Raw genomic sequence first — 20,000 nt, forward strand, 5'->3', positions numbered from 1 at the left:
CTCGCTTATCCCGTCCGCTTTTATCCGGATCCCTCGCCATCTGGAAGAAAATCGTTGGTTACCGATTTACAGCATATGCCATGCATACATACAGTATGTGTGTTCGATTATCCGGTTCCCTCGCCTATCCGGATATTTTTGTGGAAAACGGATGTAGGTTAAAACTGCCTCTGTGATGTGTATGATGTGCATGATGTGTATACCGGAAATTATGACGTGTCTGATAAGGCGGTGTACTGACTCTGTGCTGTGTATGATATGTGATCATGTGTATGCTGCTCTCTGCACCCAGGCGCTTACTTCTACATGACACATGCTGAAATTGCATGTCGTCAACTGGGCTTCGGCTCCGCCGTGCGAGTCTTGAAACCGGGTAGTCATGGCAACGGCACCGGCACTCCTTGGATTACTAACATTCTATGCAGTGGACGTGAGGAGTACCTTGATGAATGTCAATCGATGGTTTTCGCTGCTGGCTATTGTCCGGATAATGGACCAGCTGCAGCCATTGAGTGCTCGGGTAAGTACCGGTGTGTGCGTGTGTGTTTTTACTAAAGGTCATGTGTGTTTTTACACACACACACACACACACACACACATACTCTCTCTCTCTCTCTCTCTCTCTCCCTCCCTCTCTCTCTCTCTAGCTCTCTTTGACGGCACAGTACGGGATACGTACGGGATAGCGGGCCAGGCATGGCGCGTCACATGATGATGGCCCTACCAAACACGCGTGCGCGCACACACGCACACACGTACACCTTTTGGACCTTTTGACGCCCATCGCCGGAGGCGATGATAGCGATGCTGCAGCAGAAGCCATAGCAGCTTGTGCTGGGATTGCACCATTCAACAGCTTGCAAGGCTGAAGAATTGACCACCACTATTCAGCCTGGTCTACACCACACAGCTGTGAAGTGGCTTTTTTCTGGCCAGTGAATCCCTATTCACATCATCAGACATCAGACCTGCCCACCGCGGAAGCAATGATAGCGAACAGCTACGTTAGACATAGCAACTTGTGCTGGGATTACACCATTCAACAGCTTGCAAGGCTGATGAATTGACCGCCACTAATTCTATTCACATGCACACACCGATACACACATATACACCGATACACACATATACACAAACACACCCTCAAACACAAACACACCCTCAAACACAAACACACACACACACACGCATACACACACACGCGCGCGCACGCACACACACACGCACACATATTTTTCCGCACACACATCACACCACATACTCCGGCATGCACTGGCTGTTGGTAACCACCCAGGAGAATGAAGAAAAGTCAGGAGGAGTCTGAGAAAGAGAAGAGAGACGTGTGTGACCATAATCGTCGGGAATCGAACCCGCAACCTCTCGATTGGAAATTGCTGCACATACCACTGCACCATATGGGACACACGTACACACACACACACACACACACACACACATCAGGCCCGGAGCCAGCTCCCAACGGGCGGTGCGGGCCCCAGGTCAGCTGCAGGGCAGATAATTTCCGCACGCCCTATTTCAGAGTCATGGGAGAGTTCATCTCAAGCTAGCTGTGTGCGGCATCACATCTGGTTGTTCCGGCTTGTTGGTTGTTCCAGCTGTTGCAGCATCACATCTGGTTGTTCCAGCTTGTTGTTGGTTGTTCCAGCTGTTGCAGCATCACATCTGGTTGTTCCAGCTTGTTGGTTGTTCCAGCTGTTGCAGCATCACATCTGGTTGTTCCAGCTTGTTGTTGGCTGTTCCAGCTGTTGCAGCATCACATCTGGTTGTTCCAGCTTGTTGTTGGCTGTTCCAGCTGTTGCAGCATCACATCTGGTTGTTCCAGCTTGTTGTTGGTTGTTCCAGCTGTTGCAGCATCACATCTGGTTGTTCCAGCTTGTTGTTGGCTGTTCCAGCTGTTGCAGCATCACATCTGGTTGTTCCAGCTTGTTGTTGGCTGTTCCAGCTGTTGCAGCATCACATCTGGTTGTTCCAGCTTGTTGTTGGCTGTTCCAGCTGTTGCAGCATCACATCTGGTTGTTCCAGCTTGTTGTTGGCTGTTCCAGCTGTTGCAGCATCACATCTGGTTGTTCTAGCTTGTTGTTGGCTGTTCCAGCTGTTGCAGCATCACATCTGGTTGTTCCAGCTTGTTGTTGGCTGTTCCAGCTGTTGCAGCATCACATCTGGTTGTTCCAGCTTGTTGTTGGTGTTATAGTTAGACATTTCAATAATTCTCGAGCATACTTCAAATATTCACGATAGTAATATGTTGTGCAAATACATAAATCACGTACCTGACTTCTCCAGGTCTAGGTCACTCCGAGACACCTTTCTTGCAAGGTATGATAATACTTCATGTTTACAAACATTAGTTATCTTCCTGCTGCAAGCGAAGGCTGTTGTTTACAAAGTCTTCGCCCATAATTTATTTGCATGTTGCTCACACGCAACCTTTCCCAAACTGAATTTGACGCATGCGCTCTGTGTACATCTCTAGAATAAAATTGTGCTCGCTGCTCTAAAACTGCACGCCACTCTGTAGCGTACATCTAGAGATCTAAAGTCCGCATGCGCTGTACGCTAACTTTGCATCCGGTTGCACCAAACGCTTGGAGCGCATATAACCTGAGCTTGCTATCATTTTCATTCATTCCGCTCGAGTCTAAGGACTCTCCAGTCTTCTACTATACTATGGTAAAGTAATGGATAAACCTATTACCCGTTGTGTTTTGTGAGTGCCTTAGTTCCTATCGTGTGCAGAACGTTGAATTACAACATTGGCGACGAAATTTCCGAACCATGTCCAAGGACTCCATCGACCAGTTCCTTATCAGTGGGCACGCAAGTGAGGTCCAACAGCGTTGGAAGAAATGGCGGCGGGCTTTCCAGTACTTCATCGAAGCCAAGGACATCACCGACCCAGATCGCCAGCGCAGCATGCTGTTGCACAAGGCTGGCCTACAGATTCAGGAGATCTTTGAAGATCTCGAAGACCCGGTTGCGCAGGCAGATAGACCAGGGGATGACAACGCTTTCAAACAAGCGGTAAGAATGCTTGATGAGCATTTCGCATACACAGTCAATCCAACTTTTGAGCGGCACGTTTTCAGACAGATGTCACCCAATGTAGGAGAGAATGCCACGCAATTCTGCACCAGACTCCGTACGCAGGCCAAACTTTGTGCATTTGCTGCAGATGACGAGCACATTCGTGATCAGATGATTGCCACTTGTATTGACGTCGATCTGCAACGCTCTCTTCTGTCCAAGAGTAACCTTACCCTACAGGTGCTGCTGGAAAAGTTTCGCGTGCGAGAATCGTCAGGCATTCAAGTAAGATCTATGGCTACGGCAGCGTCAAGCGTCAGTGCCAGCCCGAGCAGCGTCGACGCCGTACGCTCTACGACATCGTCAACGCGCTCCCCATGTACGCGATGCAACAGGGTGGGTCACGCGTCGTCAGCTGACGATTGCCCAGCACGCCGCCGCCGATGCAACACGTGTAGTAAGGTTGGACACTATGCTGTTTGTTGTAGATCTCAAGGTGGTACTAGTAGTAGTAATGCAAGTAGATCATCGCATGCCCAACCTAGGGATGCTGGTACTCACCATGTCTCACTGCCTGACCAATGTGATGAAGCTCTAAGCTCAGATTTCATGATTGCCAATATTGGGTCCCAGCACAGTCACACTGGCAAATTCCGAGTTGATGTACATGTAAACGGGAAACCCCTCAACATGGAACTTGACACAGGGGCACAGTTATCGATCATTCCTGAAGCTCTTTGGAAACAGTTGTGGGGAGATGTCAAACTGAATGCCACCAAGACTGCACTCTGTACTTTCTCGGGGGCGCCTTTAACTGTTGTGGGGGAGGCCTGTGTCGATGTACAGTACCAGTCGCAACATGTCCAGGAGAAGATTCTTGTGGTCAAAGAGGGCACCACCCCGTTGTTCGGCCGCAATTGGTTGTCTAACATACGTTTGGATTGGCATACCATCTGTTCTGTCTCTTCTGCTCCACGTACGTCTGATTCTGAGTCTGTATTAGACGAGTTCCCAAGCGTTTTTGAAGGTGGTCTGGGCAAGATCCATGACTCGGAGGCGGTGATCCACATTGCCAGCGGGGCAATTCCCAAGTGTTACTCGGCTCGACCGTTGCCATACGCCATGAAACCGCAAGTTGATGTTGAATTAGATCGTTTGATTAAGGAGGGTGTTCTAGTTCCGGTAGAATCTTCAGAGTGGGCTTCTCCTATTGTTGTTGTGAAGAAAGCCGATGGTTCTATACGACTCTGTGCAGACTTTAAAGTCACCATCAACCAGCATATTGAAAGCAACATACACCCTATTCCAAATCCCAGTGATTTATTGTCCAGCATTGCAGGGGCCTCTGTTTTCTCAAAAGTTGATCTCAGCCAAGCATACACTCAGTTGCCATTGTCCGAAGACAGTCAGAAACTGTGCGTCATTGCAACCCATCGAGGGTTATTTGCTTTCACGAGATTGCCCTTTGGCGTTTCCTCAGCACCATCAATCTGGCAAAAGACTATAGAGCAGATCTTAGCTGGCATCGATGGGGTCATCGTGTACTTTGATGACATCTTAATCACGGGAACCAACCAAGCAGAGCATGATACCCGGTTGCGTCAAGTTCTAGACAGATTTGAGAAGGCAGGATTACAGCTGAAGAAAGCGAAGTGTGAGCTGAACCAGGAGAGTGTCAAGTATCTAGGCTTCATTGTATCAAGCAAGGGGCTGCATGCTGATCCTAGCAAAGTATCTGCTATAGCCAAAGCACCACAGCCCACTAACTCGTCAGAACTACACTCCTTCTTGGGGCTGGTCAACTTTTATGGTCGATTTATCCCTAATGCTTCGCAGTTGTTGTATCCCTTGAACCGTCTTCTTCAGAAGGGTACAGAATGGAACTGGACTCCCGAGTGTCAACATGTGTTCATCCAGTGCAAGGAGATCTTAGCATCGTCAAACGTACTGGCTCACTATGATCCCAAGAAACCACTCCTCTTGGAGTGCGACGCGTCTCCCACGGGAATCGGTGCCTGCCTACTACAACCAGACAAAGTAGGTTATTTGCGTCCTGTTACTTATGTATCTCGTTCTTTGGCTGCTGCTGAAAGAAATTATGCGCAAATTGAGAGAGAAGCTCTTGCCATTGTATTTGCCGTGAAGCGTCTTAAACAGTATCTGTGTGGACGACACTTCACCCTTCGCACCGATCACAAACCGTTATTGAAGATCTTTGGTGAACATGATCAACTTCCGTCTGTCACTACAGCACGTCTACAACGTTGGGCTGTTATTTTGTCCGAGTATCAATATTCCATTCAGCATATCAATGGTACTGATAATGTTGTTGCTGACTGTCTATCGCGTTTGCCCGTTCAGCTTTCTGTGCTTCAGGAACAACAGCTCACGGATTACATTAAGTCTGTCAATGTTGATCCTTGTCATGATCTGCCATTATCCGCTACCGATGTTAGCAAGGCAACTTCAGCTGACCCCACTCTACGTAAGGTCATGCACCACATCACACATGGCTGGCCTAGCAGTGTCCCAGACAGTCTTTCCTCGTACTATCGTATTCGAGACCAGCTATCTGTTGAGCAGGGATGTATCACCTGGGGTTTGCGGGTTGTGATTCCCTTGGTATTTCGTTCCAGTCTGTTGCATGAGTTGCATGTTGATCATCTTGGCGTATCTCGCATGAAAGCTGTGGCTAGATCCTTCTTCTGGTGGCCTCACTTAGACCAAGACATAGTTGAACTTGCTGCGAATTGTCGTCTATGCCAACAGCAGGCTCGAGCACCAACGAAGGCACCCATTCACCACTGGGTCTACCCGAACCGGCCATTTGAGAGGGTTCATCTTGATTTCGCTGAATACAAAGGTCAGCACTACTTGTTAATAATTGATGCGTACTCCAAGTGGGCAGATGTATTTGTTATGGGCAAATCTACTACTACTGAGCGGACATTATCATGCTTGAAACGGTTCATTAGCTATTGCGGAATCCCGCTGATGTTAGTATCGGACAATGGTCCGCAGTTTACGTCCATGGAATTTGCCACCTTTTGTCAGAAAAATGGTATTCGGCATAAAAGAACCCCTCCGTACCATCCTGCTAGCAATGGACAGGTGGAGCGTCTAGTACAAGAACTTAAGAAACATCTTGCAAAATCAGATGATTCTCCTCAAGATGCTGTTTCGCAATTCCTGTTTTCGTATAGAAACACACCACATTCTGTTTCTCACGCGTCACCAGCTAGCATAATTATGAAGTTCGTCCCCGTCACACGTTTCTCATTTCTCTATCCTAGTTTTGCAACGCACATGCAGGCCAAGCAAGACTCTGCGCCAGCTATGCGAGCTTTCCTGCCAGGTGACAGCGTCTGGGTCAAGGATGTTCGCCATGACAAATGGACACCAGCGGTTATTGCAGCCAGACTGGGACCACTGACCTACTCTGTTGAGAGTGGTACCACCATCCGTCATGTCCATATTGAGCATTTACGGTTACGAGATCCCGCCGGTGATACATCCGACAGTGCTGATTCGGCTCGTAAGTGTCCATTGCCCTCCATACCTGATAATTTGATTACTCCAGAGGATAGCTCTGAGAACGCTCCTACTGTTACAGCTGCTACGTTTCCCGCTTCTAGTACTGTTACCTACAATGAGTCTGCAGATGCAAGCACAGCAATAGATTCTGAACCAGACACACCCAGTCCAGCAGTCTCTTTGCGACGTTCTACTCGGATCTCTAGACCACCAGAGCGCTTAATTGAGAACCCGTCTTTCGGCAAGTAACTGGACGGGGTTTCCGGCTCATGTTTATAGATTTCGTCTTTACTTTCAGGCTTCATTTTGTGAAGGGGAAGGGAATGTTATAGTTAGACATTTCAATAATTCTCGAGCATACTTCAAATATTCACGATAGTAATATGTTGTGCAAATACATAAATCACGTACCTGACTTCTCCAGGTCTAGGTCACTCCGAGACACCTTTCTTGCAAGGTATGATAATACTTCATGTTTACAAACATTAGTTATCTTCCTGCTGCAAGCGAAGGCTGTTGTTTACAAAGTCTTCGCCCATAATTTATTTGCATGTTGCTCACACGCAACCTTTCCCAAACTGAATTTGACGCATGCGCTCTGTGTACATCTCTAGAATAAAATTGTGCTCGCTGCTCTAAAACTGCACGCCACTCTGTAGCGTACATCTAGAGATCTAAAGTCCGCATGCGCTGTACGCTAACTTTGCATCCGGTTGCACCAAACGCTTGGAGCGCATATAACCTGAGCTTGCTATCATTTTCATTCATTCCGCTCGAGTCTAAGGACTCTCCAGTCTTCTACTATACTATGGTAAAGTAATGGATAAACCTATTACCCGTTGTGTTTTGTGAGTGCCTTAGTTCCTATCGTGTGCAGAACGTTGAATTACAACAGTTGGCTGTTCCAGCTGTTGCAGCATCACATCTGGTTGTTCCAGCTTGTTGTTGGTTGTTCCAGCTGTTGCAGCATCACATCTGGTTGTTCCAGCTTGTTGTTGGCTGTTCCAGCTGTTGCAGCATCACATCTGGTTGTTCTAGCTTGTTGTTGGCTGTTCCAGCTGTTGCAGCATCACATCTGGTTGTTCCAGCTTGTTGTTGGCTGTTCCAGCTGTTGCAGCATCACATCTGGTTGTTCTAGCTTGTTGTTGGCTGTTCCAGCTGTTGCAGCATCACATCTGGTTGTTCTAGCTTGTTGTTGGCTGTTCCAGCTGTTGCAGCATCACATCTGGTTGTTCCAGCTTGTTGTTGGCTGTTCCAGCTGTTGCAGCATCACATCTGGTTGTTCCAGCTTGTTGTTGGTTGTTCCAGCTGTTGCAGCATCACATCTGGTTGTTCCAGCTTGTTGTTGGCTGTTCCAGCTGTTGCAGCATCACATCTGGTTGTTCCAGCTTGTTGTTGGTTGTTCCAGCTGTTGCAGCATCACATCTGGTTGTTCCAGCTTGTTGTTGGCTGTTCCAGCTGTTGCAGCATCACATCTGGTTGTTCCAGCTTGTTGTTGGTTGTTCCAGCTGTTGCAGCATCACATCTGGTTGTTCTAGCTTGTTGTTGGCTGTTCCAGCTGTTGCAGCATCACATCTGGTTGTTCCAGCTTGTTGTTGGCTGTTCCAGCTGTTGCAGCATCACATCTGGTTGTTCCAGCTTGTTGTTGGCTGTTCCAGCTGTTGCAGCATCACATCTGGTTGTTCCAGCTTGTTGTTGGCTGTTCCAGCTGTTGCAGCATCACATCTGGTTGTTCCAGCTTGTTGTTGGCTGTTCCAGCTGTTGCAGCATCACATCTGGTTGTTCCAGCTTGTTGTTGGTTGTTCCAGCTGTTGCAGCATCACATCTGGTTGTTCCAGCTTGTTGTTGGCTGTTCCAGCTGTTGCAGCATCACATCTGGTTGTTCCAGCTTGTTGTTGGTTGTTCCAGCTGTTGCAGCATCACATCTGGTTGTTCCAGCTTGTTGTTGGCTGTTCCAGCTACAGCTTCCAGCTGTTCCAGTTACACAGGTCACTAGCAACAGCTACACTGTAATGTTCATGCATACAGTTAGTATAGTAGTCCTCACAGGACATGATGAACCTGTGCACCATTGATCATAGTAGTCCTCACAGGACATGATGAACCTGTGCACCATTGATCATAGTAGTCCTCACAGGACATGATGAACCTGTGCACCATTGATCATAGTAGTCCTCACAGGACATGATGAACCTGTGCACCATTGATCATAGTAGTCCTCACAGGACATGATGAACCTGTGCACCATTGATCATAGTAGTCCTCACAGGACATGATGAACCTGTGCACCATTGATCATAGTAGTCCTCACAGGACATGATGAACCTGTGCACCATTGATCATAGTAGTCCTCACAGGACATGATGAACCTGTGCACCATTGATCATAGTAGTCCTCACAGGACATGATGAACCTGTGCACCATTGATCATAGTAGTCCTCACAGGACATGATGAACCTGTGCACCATTGATCATAGTAGTCCTCACAGGACATGATGAACCTGTGCACCATTGATCATAGTAGTCCTCACAGGACATGATGAACCTGTGCACCATTGATCATAGTAGTCCTCACAGGACATGATGAACCTGTGCACCATTGATCATAGTAGTCCTCACAGGACATGATGAACCTGTGCACCATTGATCATAGTAGTCCTCACAGGACATGATGAACCTGTGCACCATTGATCATAGTAGTCCTCACAGGACATGATGAACCTGTGCACCATTGATCATAGTAGTCCTCACAGGACATGATGAACCTGTGCACCATTGATCATAGTAGTCCTCACAGGACATGATGAACCTGTGCACCATTGATCATAGTAGTCCTCACAGGACATGATGAACCTGTGCACCATTGATCATAGTAGTCCTCACAGGACATGATGAACCTGTGCACAATTGATCATACGAGCGTACACTGGACATCTGTGAAATCTGGAATTGGTGGAAACTGGTGCAGCCATGGCCGTACCAGCCGTACCAGTGGCGCCGACCCTCCATGATGCACACACATACACACACACACACACACACACACACACACACACACACACACACACACACACACATGTGTGTACACCTTGACCTTGCCCGTTGCGTAGCAATGATCGCGCATTGTTATTGTTTTCTTCAGTCCATGACAGAATGACTGATGGCGTGTCAGGTGGCCGCTTCGACGGAACATGCGGCTGCAGGTGGAACTGTAGCTAGCAGCAGAGGACACACATACACACACACACACACACACACACACACACACACACACACACACACCATGTACCATGTACCATGTACCATGTATACGCCCGTCGCACGAGAAGCACGCAAATCTGCAAATGCACTGGATGTGCACCCACAGATTTTCTCTTATAGCAACGATAACGAACAAGATCTGAATGAGACAGATCAAGACTTGCGCCAGATTACTGTCTAATCCGCACAACTGGCGAAGCCATGTGAATCGACCACCAATGCACACCTGGTCTACACCACACGGAGTACATCGGCATAAAACGGCCAATACAGTTACCTATGCACACCCTACACTTGCTGGGGTAACCAGTATACAGCACACACACACACACACACACGCATGCACGCACGCACGCACACACACACACACACACACACACACACTTGTACTTGTACTTGTTGCTCACTGCCAAAACTGGTCACGTGGGTCTCCCCGGGAGAGGGGAGAGAGACTCAAAAGGAATCTTGGAAAGATGACTCAACTGGCTATTGAACCGCCCAACGGCCAACTCCCCCTGAAATCCCCAAAACTTGGGTGGACTTGACACACATACACACACACACACACACACACACACACACACACACACACACACACACACACACACGCACACACACGCTGATCGATTACTGACAACTCTCTCCTCATTTTCTTCTCTTTTGCGTGAAATTCATATCACAACACACAGGCTCTCCAAGCCCGGCGGTCATCACATCGGAGGATGGCAGTTTTCCCACAACCGCAGTGGCACCCGGCAGGCTGGGCAACGGATCGGCCACGGGTAGCAACGCGGACTCGCCCAGCCCGCAGTCCTGGCAAAGCGACAAGCGCTCCGTCACCCTCATCGTGTTCTTCGTCATGGTGCTGGCCATGCTCGCCGCGGCACTAGCGTATATCTTCTACTTAAGGCGACCGACGGCGTCCGGTCCGGGCGTGGCTATGACCGTACTGAAATAGACGATTGCTGCGTGGACGAGGACACTCGTGTAACGTGCAACGTGTCTGCTGTTTGCTGCACCGTTTGCGGCACACCGGCCCCGGTTATCGTCCCAGCCACTAGCGTACAGCTGCGGGGCGGGTATTATAACATGCAGTGCGGCGTGTCTCGTTGTACATGCACACACACACACACACACACACACACACACACACACACACACACACACACACACACACACACACACACACACACACACACACACACACACACACACACACACAGATACATAAACCTTGCATTTTCTCTTCCGGCCTCCTTCCTAGTGATCGGGAATGACCAGATCTGCTCTACACCGATTTCTACATGCATGAAACTCCATTAGCCTCTATAATTATATTTTATTTGTGCAGCTGCACGGTTGAACGAACTTACGACTTAAATATAGTATTAAATTAAAAGAATGTATTGATGGAATATGTATACCCATGTCTTGTCCACAAGGGTGGACAAACCGCTCCGCATGCTTGCGAGCTTACATGCACAGGTGCAAGAGCACGTTGTGGCACCTCTGAAACACACCGACGCGCATGCACAACTGGTGCGCAGACACAATAAGATCGGAGTGATTTTAGACCCCCCCCCCCGTTTTAATTCCATTAGGTACCGTGCCGTGTTTCCCCGAATATAAGTCGCACCTTTTTCCACTAATATTCAAGGGTAAAGGGGGGGCGACTGACAATCGAGCATGACTTACTACTGAAGCCAATATATCAAAACAGTATGGCTCAAACCTGGAAATGGCGGTGCGACTTTATAATATAATGAAGTGCGACTTAAAATCGGGGAAATACGGCAAGCCCTGACAGCAGATCGACGGTACCAACTGGACCGAACACCAGTTACATGTACAGGACAAGCTGCGATACAGTGGTCATCGGAAGGTGGCTTGACACAGCACCGCATGCATGCACCACTGCAGCTGCTACACTGTAGATCTACCACTGTGCATTGTCAATAGGAACAGAACAAAAACTGCCAGCACAAAATATAGGGGTGAAAGTTGGCACTGAGATCCCGAGTTCGAGTACGAGGTGAATAGCAATTTCTGGACATGAAAATAAAATAGAGGCCCACTGGCTGTGTGTTTTACATTTTTCATATCTTTTTGTATCTATTGTATGGCCTAATCCTTCATCTTTCCAAATATGTGACACTTGCTCATGCTGTGATCCCAGAGACTTTATAGCAGGATGTTTTCGACAGGCCAATTTTTTGGCCTAAATTTCAGTGTATGGAATTCTGGACATGACAGTAAAATAGCGTCAATAGGCATCCTATACTGCACCATTTTTGTTATTTTTTCTATTGGTGGACTGCAGTTGGCCTCTTCACACTTCCAACCAACAGGTCCAAGACTATACAGCGTCTGAAGTGAAGTGCACATGGGGAAGCCAACGATTCGTCCATTACTTCTTATTTTACTCAAAATTCAAAATTCTCATGCGACATAGTACCACAAAACTCGTTGAAATGCCTCCCGAGAAAAGGCTATCAACAAGGCACCGACACGAGGAGAAACTACAACAGCCCAGCTGTCAACTACAACAAGAAAAAACTTCATCAACGTGACTGACTTGACTCTACACGCGACGAAAAATTATTTTACTCGAAATGTCCAGAAATGTACAATGTCCAGAAATAGAAATTCACCTCGTACTCTGATTTTCTCCGATCGAATATTCGAGTACATGTATTTGAGTATTTTTCATCTCCTAAAAATTGCACACCAAGGGCTTTAAAATAACATGATACAACCCTGATTGAACCGAGTTACGGAGTAGCAGTCATTTTTCTCAGGTATATTGGTTGGTGGGTCATTTGGGCTCTCTCTACTCGTGAACAAATGTTCACCACACAGCCCGCACATCACCATCTGCTGACTGCTGCCCTGAAACTGCAGATTTCTGTAGTAAATGCATGTACCATGTATGAACGAGTACTCTGATTTATTCCGAGTACGATTATTTTTGAAAAAACCGAGCGAGTACTCGAGTACTCGGTATAATTGTTTCACCCCTAACAAAATACTATACTCTCGGCCGCGGCACGCCATACCGGTACCAGAAACCAGTGCGAAAAATAACGGAAGAAACCAGATGGCAATCAGTACATCCACAGTATTATACACTTGCACCACAGCACACTGAACTACGAAGTAGAGGAAGCGAGTATTCGCAGGGGTATCGGGGAAACACTGATGCATTGACAATCTCGGTAGCCATGGTGATCGCTGTGTTGAGAATCCGGTGGCGGGTGATGGGTGATGGGTGGCGAAAAACTGCAAATCACGGACAGTAGTATAAACAGAGTAGCAGTAGCAGCAGCACCGTCTTTCTGACGGCACGTTCTTTCCCCGCCGCGACGCAAGCAGCAAACAAAAAAAAAGGTCACCCCAAATAAGGTAGGTCTACAGAATAGACTGCATATAGAGCGTTGGAGTGGGCTGGGACTGGGGATTGCAGGGCGAACCGGCATGCTATTAGCAGAAAATCGAATATCAAGTCAAATGCGTGCATACAAATATACAAAACAGCAAGCAAAGCTAGGCCGTCGCCCATTCTCTCTCAATTGATAGAAATTTTGTGCAAAAAAAAGAAGAAGAAAAAAAGCAGCAGCAGCAGCAGTGCCATAATTTCTAGACCTATGCATGGTACATAGTTGATACTGCTATATATGGATATCGCCGTGAGATACCAATGCGGGACAGTGCTATCAATACAAACATTGCGTACCAAGCGTTAGCCGGAGGCAACACAGCGAGTCGCACATGGGCACACGCCGGACACTTCGCATTGGCGCGAGAACGAGCGAAGCGCGTCGTTCCGCATCCGGAAGCGCCGATTCTGTGTCCAGATCGAGTGCTCGCACGCATCCGCGTAGCACGAGTCTCGTTCCGAATCTGGAAGAGCTGATTCCGTGTCCGGATCGAGTGCTTATCTGCGTCGTGCGAGAGCCGTTCAGAATCTGGAAGATCTGATTCTGCTTCTGGATCAAGTGCCGAGTAACGGATACCTATCTCACTATTAGTTGGGGGTAAATACACATAGCTAGAAATCGAAGAGCCCCTATCTACGACGGACACGCAGTTGATTCTCCGCGGCGTGGACTCGCAAGAACACGGGTGACCCACTGCACTAGCTATCGAGCAGCAGCGCTAAAGGCGTAAAAAAACTCTTCGACGCTAAAAGAAAACTGTGTTTGCGGCCGGCTCCACGCTGATGCGAGCCAGCCCGGTGAACAAAAATATTTAAAAAAGAGAAAAAGTGGGCCATGGTGCAGGCACTAGTTTGACCATTTGCTCATGCACAGCTTGGTGGCACGCTCTAACGTGTTTGTGCCGACGGAATGCCGACTGGGCATGGTAGGTGTGCTGTGGTGGGCCGTGCAGAATGCTTGGCGCGCCCTCAGTCTCAGTATGGCGATGTCTTGCCAGACTGCAGTAAAAAGGAGCACAGGCACACCGGAAACACGGCAAGAAAATGTCAACGACAAACTACTACAACCAACCCCATGCTCTCTCTCTCTCTCTCTCTCCCTCCTAAAAGCGAGTCTGAGAGAGAGAGAGAGAGAGAGAGAGAGAGAGAGAGAGAGAGAGAGAGAGTGAGAGAGAGAGTGAGAGAGAGAGAGAGAGAAGAGTTGGTGGACAAGCCATTAGAGAGGTTAAGATGCACGTTATCTCCGACGTGACGCGCAATTTCACGTCAAATTTGGCGTAAAACTCCAAATTTCGACGTGAACTGCAGATCACTCGCTTTGTTTTTCGACGCGCGAGCCAAATAACGCGAGCTGAACTTTCGCGTGACGTCAGAAATAACGCGCATCTTAACCTCTCCATTGGCTAGCGACTCCCATTGCTGCAAAAAAACTTTTTTTAATAGGCCAAGAGTGGTACATACTGTACTTCCACACATGGAAGCGCATGTGCAAATAAGCAAAAAATTGCTGCAAAAAAAGAAGATTTTGCTGTGTAAACATGTCCGGGTAGAAGCACATGCGCTTATATGTGCAATAACGGTTTGTCTGTGACTCTGTGCCGTAAACATTGGTGTTATGTTATCACAATGCTTAGTGGTGTATTCAGCTCCCGGGTGTTTCACCAATCGTGTTCACATAAAAGCCCATGCGCTTATAATCGGGGTGTGCCAATGTCCGCACGTATAAGCCTTTGTGCTTATACGTGCGGAAGTACCGTATGATAAACCAAAAAACTTTATAGAAAAGAAAAAAAGGACCAAGAAATTACAAGTTAGGGGTCGTCCACAAATATCGATGTTTTTTTAGAGAAGATATTCGTTCGTTGGGGGGGGGGGGGGGGGGGAGGGGGTTTGGGCCCTGTTCGTCTCGTCTTTGCAGAAAAAAATATCGAACTCTATCTATGGACGGGCGCTGTTCGAACATGTAGTTTATGACCTACACAAAGTGAAAGTCAACCTCGTGAGCATAGCCATGGCAAGGTTGTGCGACCGTGGAAACATAAACCTAGGTGTATGGTGAAATTAGAGTGGCAGCTGGTCACGTTTCATGAGGAAATTGAACTTCATTAAAAATATCGATCCCTTGCATAAACATGTGTATGTTCGTTTTGAGGGGGGAGGGAGGGGGTCTGGGGAGAAATGAACAAATATCGTCTTGAAAAAAACATCGATATTTACGGACGGCCCCTTACGCTATAATGTCCACTAACACCACCAGCTACTAAACAATCAGCTCATGCGATAAAATTGCACGACACTGACCGACGGTACTGACGTTCTACAACTAACTGGTCCTTTTTCTTTTCTATCAATTTATCCTTGGCTCTTCATCCAAAAATATTTTGTGATACTTTCCAGGAGTTTCAGCTTTCTAAACAACATCGTCAGTGGATAAAGAAAGTTCCTCTCTTGGTATAAAAAAAAAAGGATTTCGAGAGGAGTACTGTTCAGACACACTTACACCGCCGGGCCGAGAACTGTTGTTGTTGGCGCCCGAGTAGCCAAGACGTCGAACCTCTCCCAGCTGCTCTCGCGTATGCTCAACCTCCGATTCCAGCTCAAGGAGTCGAACCTAAAACACGATACACGGCACACACACACACACACACACCACCACCACACACACACACACATACACACACATAAACACACGCATGCCCGTTTGCACATACACACGCGCGCACGCCAAACATATGCAATGAGTTAGCACAAGTCACCGTTGTTCCACGCCTATCGAATACAAACACGTTTGTGCACCAGCACAGGTTCTTTGCACTCGTTACGATTTCAACACAAAATGCTGCATGTACACTTGTGCGCATGATGTATTGAGCGAACAGCATTGTCTTGTTTACACATGTCTCATACACATGAGCGCGCGCAAGCACACACACACACGCACACACACGCACACACACACACCCTGATCTTCGCATCACAACGGAGAAACATCTTTCACCTTCAACGCTTTAGTCCAGTCATGCACGACATGCTAGAGCACACACATACCCCCCCCCCCACACACACACAAGCATTAGAACAAACCTGGATTTCCATTTCGCGGCGTTTTCCTTGAATGGCACTGAGCTTGGTAAAGTCTGGCTGTTCGGCCTTCTTTTTGGCTTTGACGCCGCTCTTTGCGGACACAACAACATGGCCGGTCTTTTCCGTGACTACAAAGCAAACAACAAAGACAAACACAGGAAAGGCACACGAGCACACGCACATCAACAGTTGAAGAGTTTAGATGGAAAACGCGACAAGCGACATATTTGAGAAATTGGTATTTTCAGCTCAGCGTAATCATAATGCATACAGAAAATTTCGTGAAAATTTCAAATTCAAAATCTGACAAGAACCACTTCAAAAATGTTGGCCACATATGGATTTAGAATTTTAGATACAAACCCCACATAAAGCGAATCCTTTCTTGGTAAATATCTAAAAAGTGATGAAATGGATATGTCGCGTATTGCACCTGAACTCGGTAATTATGAATTTATGATCATGATGAGATAAGATGCAGATTCTACTGTTGGAGGCCAGCAGATCAGACCCCCTCCCAGGTCCGGAGAACGCCGCCAAAGACCCAAACCCCATCAGCCAAACGATTGCAGGCACGCACACAGACACACACACACACAGAAAGACAGGCAGACAGGCAGATAGACAGACAGACACACACACAGACACTTTACTCCAGCAGAAACTATCTATTCTCATTGCCATAAATGAGGCAACAAGGCACACATTACAGCATAGCATACAGCTAACGAATAGCTACATTGCCAGCAGGCTCCTCGTGTGCTGTGTACGTGTGGTATGGTGTGGTGTGGTGCGGTGCGGTGCCTAAGCGGAGGCAGCAGTGCATGCTAGACACACTCACCAATCTTAGAGGCAGCCTTTAGCGATACGAGCAGCTTGCTGTTGCGATCGGCCTTCGCTTGTGATGCGGCCACCTGAACAACATACACAAGTCAACAACAACTTGAAGAAGTCCACAACCACACGCACACTCACACCCACAGCTATAGTCACAACCCGATAACAACGGTCAGGAGGACGACGATTACAGGAACAGCAACAAGATCTCATATTGACCACTGGCTACCGTGAGAACAAAGATTTGTAACAACAGCAGCAGCAACAACAACAACAACAACAACAACAACAACAACAACAACAACAACAGCAGCAGCAGCAACAACAACAACAGCAGCAGCAGCAGCAACAACAACACACTGTGAATGACGACAACACTAACACCACAAACAGTCACTACCCACCAGCTGAGCTGTACTGGCAGCGATGTCATGAGATGCCACCTCCAATTCCTCAAACTTGCCCTTGCCGGTAACAACTTGATCAGCGCACTCGCTGCGAAAACAAAATCCCCAAAACAGATGTGCACCAACACATACACACACCACACGTACGCACACACGTACACACACACACACACACGCATCAAACGAAGAGACCATGCTTCCCTTGGTCTCAAAACGCAACAGTAAAAAACCGCATTCATGCATGCGTGTGTGCACGTGCACAGTTTCGAATAACGGCCAGAGACACAGAAAGGAGAAAGTGAGGCAGAGATATACGGAGAAAAAGGAAAGAAGCATGACAATCTTACACAAGATGCTGAGCACCATGTCCGACCATCTGTGCTGCAGACAGAAGGCCTTCCGTCCACCGACTATTCTTCTGGTAATACTGATCCGCACTCAGGTTACCCTGTTGAAACAAACACCATAAAGAACAAGAGAGGTGAAGAGAGGTGAAGAGAGACACAGAGACACAGAGAGAGAGAGAGAGAGAGAGAGAGAGAGAGAGAGAGAGAGAGAGAGAGAGAGAGAGAGAGAGAGAGAGGGGGGGGGGGGGAAGAGAGAGAGAACGAGAGATAGATAGAGAGAGAGAGAGAGAGAGAGAGAGAGAGAGAGAGAGAGTGTGAGTGTGTGTTAGAGCAAGCACCACCACAACTCTGACAGAAGATGTGAATAGTACAATATCACCATTCACACCAGATCACATCACACAAGACAAAAACACACACAAACAGGGTTGGAAAATCGGAAAGTCACAAAATGCAAAAATGAACCGGTTCCAAAATCAACATGGAGCTGCGAAGGTTGGCAAGAAGGAAAAGACCGTCGCAATGCGAGGCTAAGATATCTGATTCAAAGGAGGAGGGGGATGTTTTCCTTTAGAAAAGGCTGTACTGGAAAAAGCAGTTCCTTACTCTGCCGCCATCAACAATTTCCTTCTGCAGGGCTCGCGACTGCTCGATGAGTACGCGGATAGCCTCCATCAGGTCTGACGATGAGTCCAGAATCCTGTGCAAAAACCGATGAGCACCAAACACACACACACACACACACACACACACACACACACACACACACGCACCCACAGTGACACACACACACACACACACACATGAGAACGAGAGGTCATGTGAATGACATCAAGCGAGTGTGTATGGAGTGGCAACCCCAAGCGTGTGCAACTGTGCTTATGGGGTGGACGCTGGGACGGCTCCACAACCACGAGAGGAACTTCACGTACAATGCTCCAAATGCCATAGCAGCAGCAGCAGTGCCCGCTCGCATGTGTCTATGAACAATGGCCCGTTGTGACAAGCTCCATTGGACAATCAGTTGGCTTACCTGGAGTTTACTTCAAGCTGCTCACCAGTGTCAGTTTCCTTGCTTCTCTCCATCATTGCCTACCATACCAGACAGCAGCAGCAGCATCAGAATCAGCAGCAGAGGCAGGAGTAGAAGAAAGACGGATGAAGAATAACAAACACATGACCGTCTTCGTAAAAAATAATGTACTTTGTAGCGTGTTCACTTGATCAACGACAAACGTTTCTGGAACTGGGATTGCATGACAATTTACCTTTTGCAGAGTAGGGAGAGAGAGAGAGAGAGAGAGAGAGAGAGAGAGAGAGAGAGAGAGAGAGAGAGAGAGAGAGAGAGAGAGAGAGAGAGAGAGAGAGAGAGAGAGAGATAGATAGAGATAGATAGATAGAGATAGATAGATGGAGATAGAGAGAGAGATAGATAGATAGAGAGGACGTGGAGGAGAGACACGACTCATAACTTCCGTTATCTCCAAACATGGTCAGTCACTCACCTCAATACGCTTTGCGGCTTGTGTCACAGCCTGCAACAAAGAGACGCACACAAGAACATTTTAAAACTGCTAGCCTGACACATACAATATCGTGAACCGGGGAAAGGAATAGACATATACATGGCCAATCAACCTACACATTACGACCCCACGTGGAAAGAAAAATTGAAATCAAGACTCCGGTCAGGAACAGCCAGAGGAGAGACAGAGAGACAGACAGGCAGATAGAGAGACAGACAGGCAGACGAACATACAGACACACAGACAGACAAACAGACGCAGGGAAACACCACTATTGATGTAGGTCAGAACGGCCAACACTGCCACACACACACACACACTCTCTCTCTCTCTCATTCTTACATCTGCCATCAAGTTCATCTGTGACTCGACCGACCGACCAACTTCCTCAATCTGCTTCTGCTCAGCCGGCACTAATTCCTGTCCAGTAGACAACAGCAGAAAGGGAGCACAAACAGTCAGGCGATTGACAGCAGAAAGACCATAAAAACTACGGCACAATCCAATCAAATTACACATGCAC

General features: G+C 47.7%; 3 protein-coding genes across 6 annotated transcripts in view; 2 read left to right on the forward strand and 1 right to left on the reverse strand.

Moving 5' to 3' along the window:
* LOC135828532 (scavenger receptor cysteine-rich domain-containing group B protein-like) overlaps positions 1-11,234 on the forward strand; it is an 18,398-nt gene extending 7,164 nt beyond the window's left edge. For both annotated transcript variants that reach the window (XM_065340973.1, XM_065340974.1), the window contains exons 6-7: positions 293-520; positions 10,530-11,234. In XM_065340973.1, coding sequence (XP_065197045.1) covers positions 293-520; positions 10,530-10,798 — 497 coding nt within the window. In that variant the 3' untranslated portion in view covers positions 10,799-11,234. The remainder of the gene's footprint in view (positions 1-292; positions 521-10,529) is intronic.
* On the forward strand, positions 2,212-7,464 carry LOC135828306 (uncharacterized protein K02A2.6-like). Of its 3 annotated transcripts, none has more exons than XM_065340756.1 (4): positions 2,212-5,082; positions 5,407-5,530; positions 5,815-5,908; positions 6,339-6,477. In XM_065340756.1, exons 1-3 carry the CDS (start codon positions 2,797-2,799, stop codon positions 5,874-5,876), a joined length of 2,472 nt encoding a protein of 823 aa, XP_065196828.1. In that variant the 5' UTR covers positions 2,212-2,796; the 3' UTR covers positions 5,877-5,908; positions 6,339-6,477. The 3 variants fall into 3 exon arrangements, with proteins under 3 accessions (XP_065196828.1, XP_065196829.1, XP_065196826.1); XM_065340757.1 differs by having other exon boundaries at positions 5,818-5,908; XM_065340754.1 differs by having other exon boundaries at positions 5,407-5,908; positions 6,339-7,464.
* Positions 11,235-12,921: 1,687 nt separating the features above from the next.
* LOC135828627 (huntingtin-interacting protein 1-like) overlaps positions 12,922-20,000 on the reverse strand; it is a 37,526-nt gene continuing 30,447 nt past the window's right edge. The window contains exons 34-43 of the mRNA XM_065341045.1: positions 19,820-19,897; positions 19,457-19,486; positions 18,985-19,043; positions 18,558-18,651; positions 17,952-18,052; positions 17,602-17,692; positions 17,202-17,274; positions 16,361-16,488; positions 15,777-15,887; positions 12,922-14,275 (exon numbers count right to left, since the gene is read on the reverse strand). Of these exons, the coding sequence (XP_065197117.1) occupies positions 14,252-14,275; positions 15,777-15,887; positions 16,361-16,488; positions 17,202-17,274; positions 17,602-17,692; positions 17,952-18,052; positions 18,558-18,651; positions 18,985-19,043; positions 19,457-19,486; positions 19,820-19,897 (789 nt within the window). The 3' untranslated portion in view covers positions 12,922-14,251. The remainder of the gene's footprint in view (positions 14,276-15,776; positions 15,888-16,360; positions 16,489-17,201; positions 17,275-17,601; positions 17,693-17,951; positions 18,053-18,557; positions 18,652-18,984; positions 19,044-19,456; positions 19,487-19,819; positions 19,898-20,000) is intronic.

The sequence above is a fragment of the Sycon ciliatum genome, chromosome 12, assembly GCF_964019385.1.
Source record: "Sycon ciliatum chromosome 12, ocSycCili1.1, whole genome shotgun sequence".
Taxonomy (NCBI): domain Eukaryota; kingdom Metazoa; phylum Porifera; class Calcarea; order Leucosolenida; family Sycettidae; genus Sycon; species Sycon ciliatum.

What these genes read in the sequence shown, in the direction of transcription:
- LOC135828306 (XM_065340754.1), top strand. Translation starts at nt 2,797, where the DNA reads ATGTCCAAGGACTCCATCGACCAGTTCCTTATCAGTGGGCACGCAAGT. An exon ending in GCCTACTACAACCAGACAAA is followed by an intron (nt 5,083 to 5,406) that starts GTAGGTTATTTG and finishes TTGCCCGTTCAG; the next exon opens with CTTTCTGTGCTTCAGGAACA. An exon ending in TGATTTCGCTGAATACAAAG is followed by an intron (nt 5,909 to 6,338) that starts GTCAGCACTACT and finishes TCTCTATCCTAG; the next exon opens with TTTTGCAACGCACATGCAGG.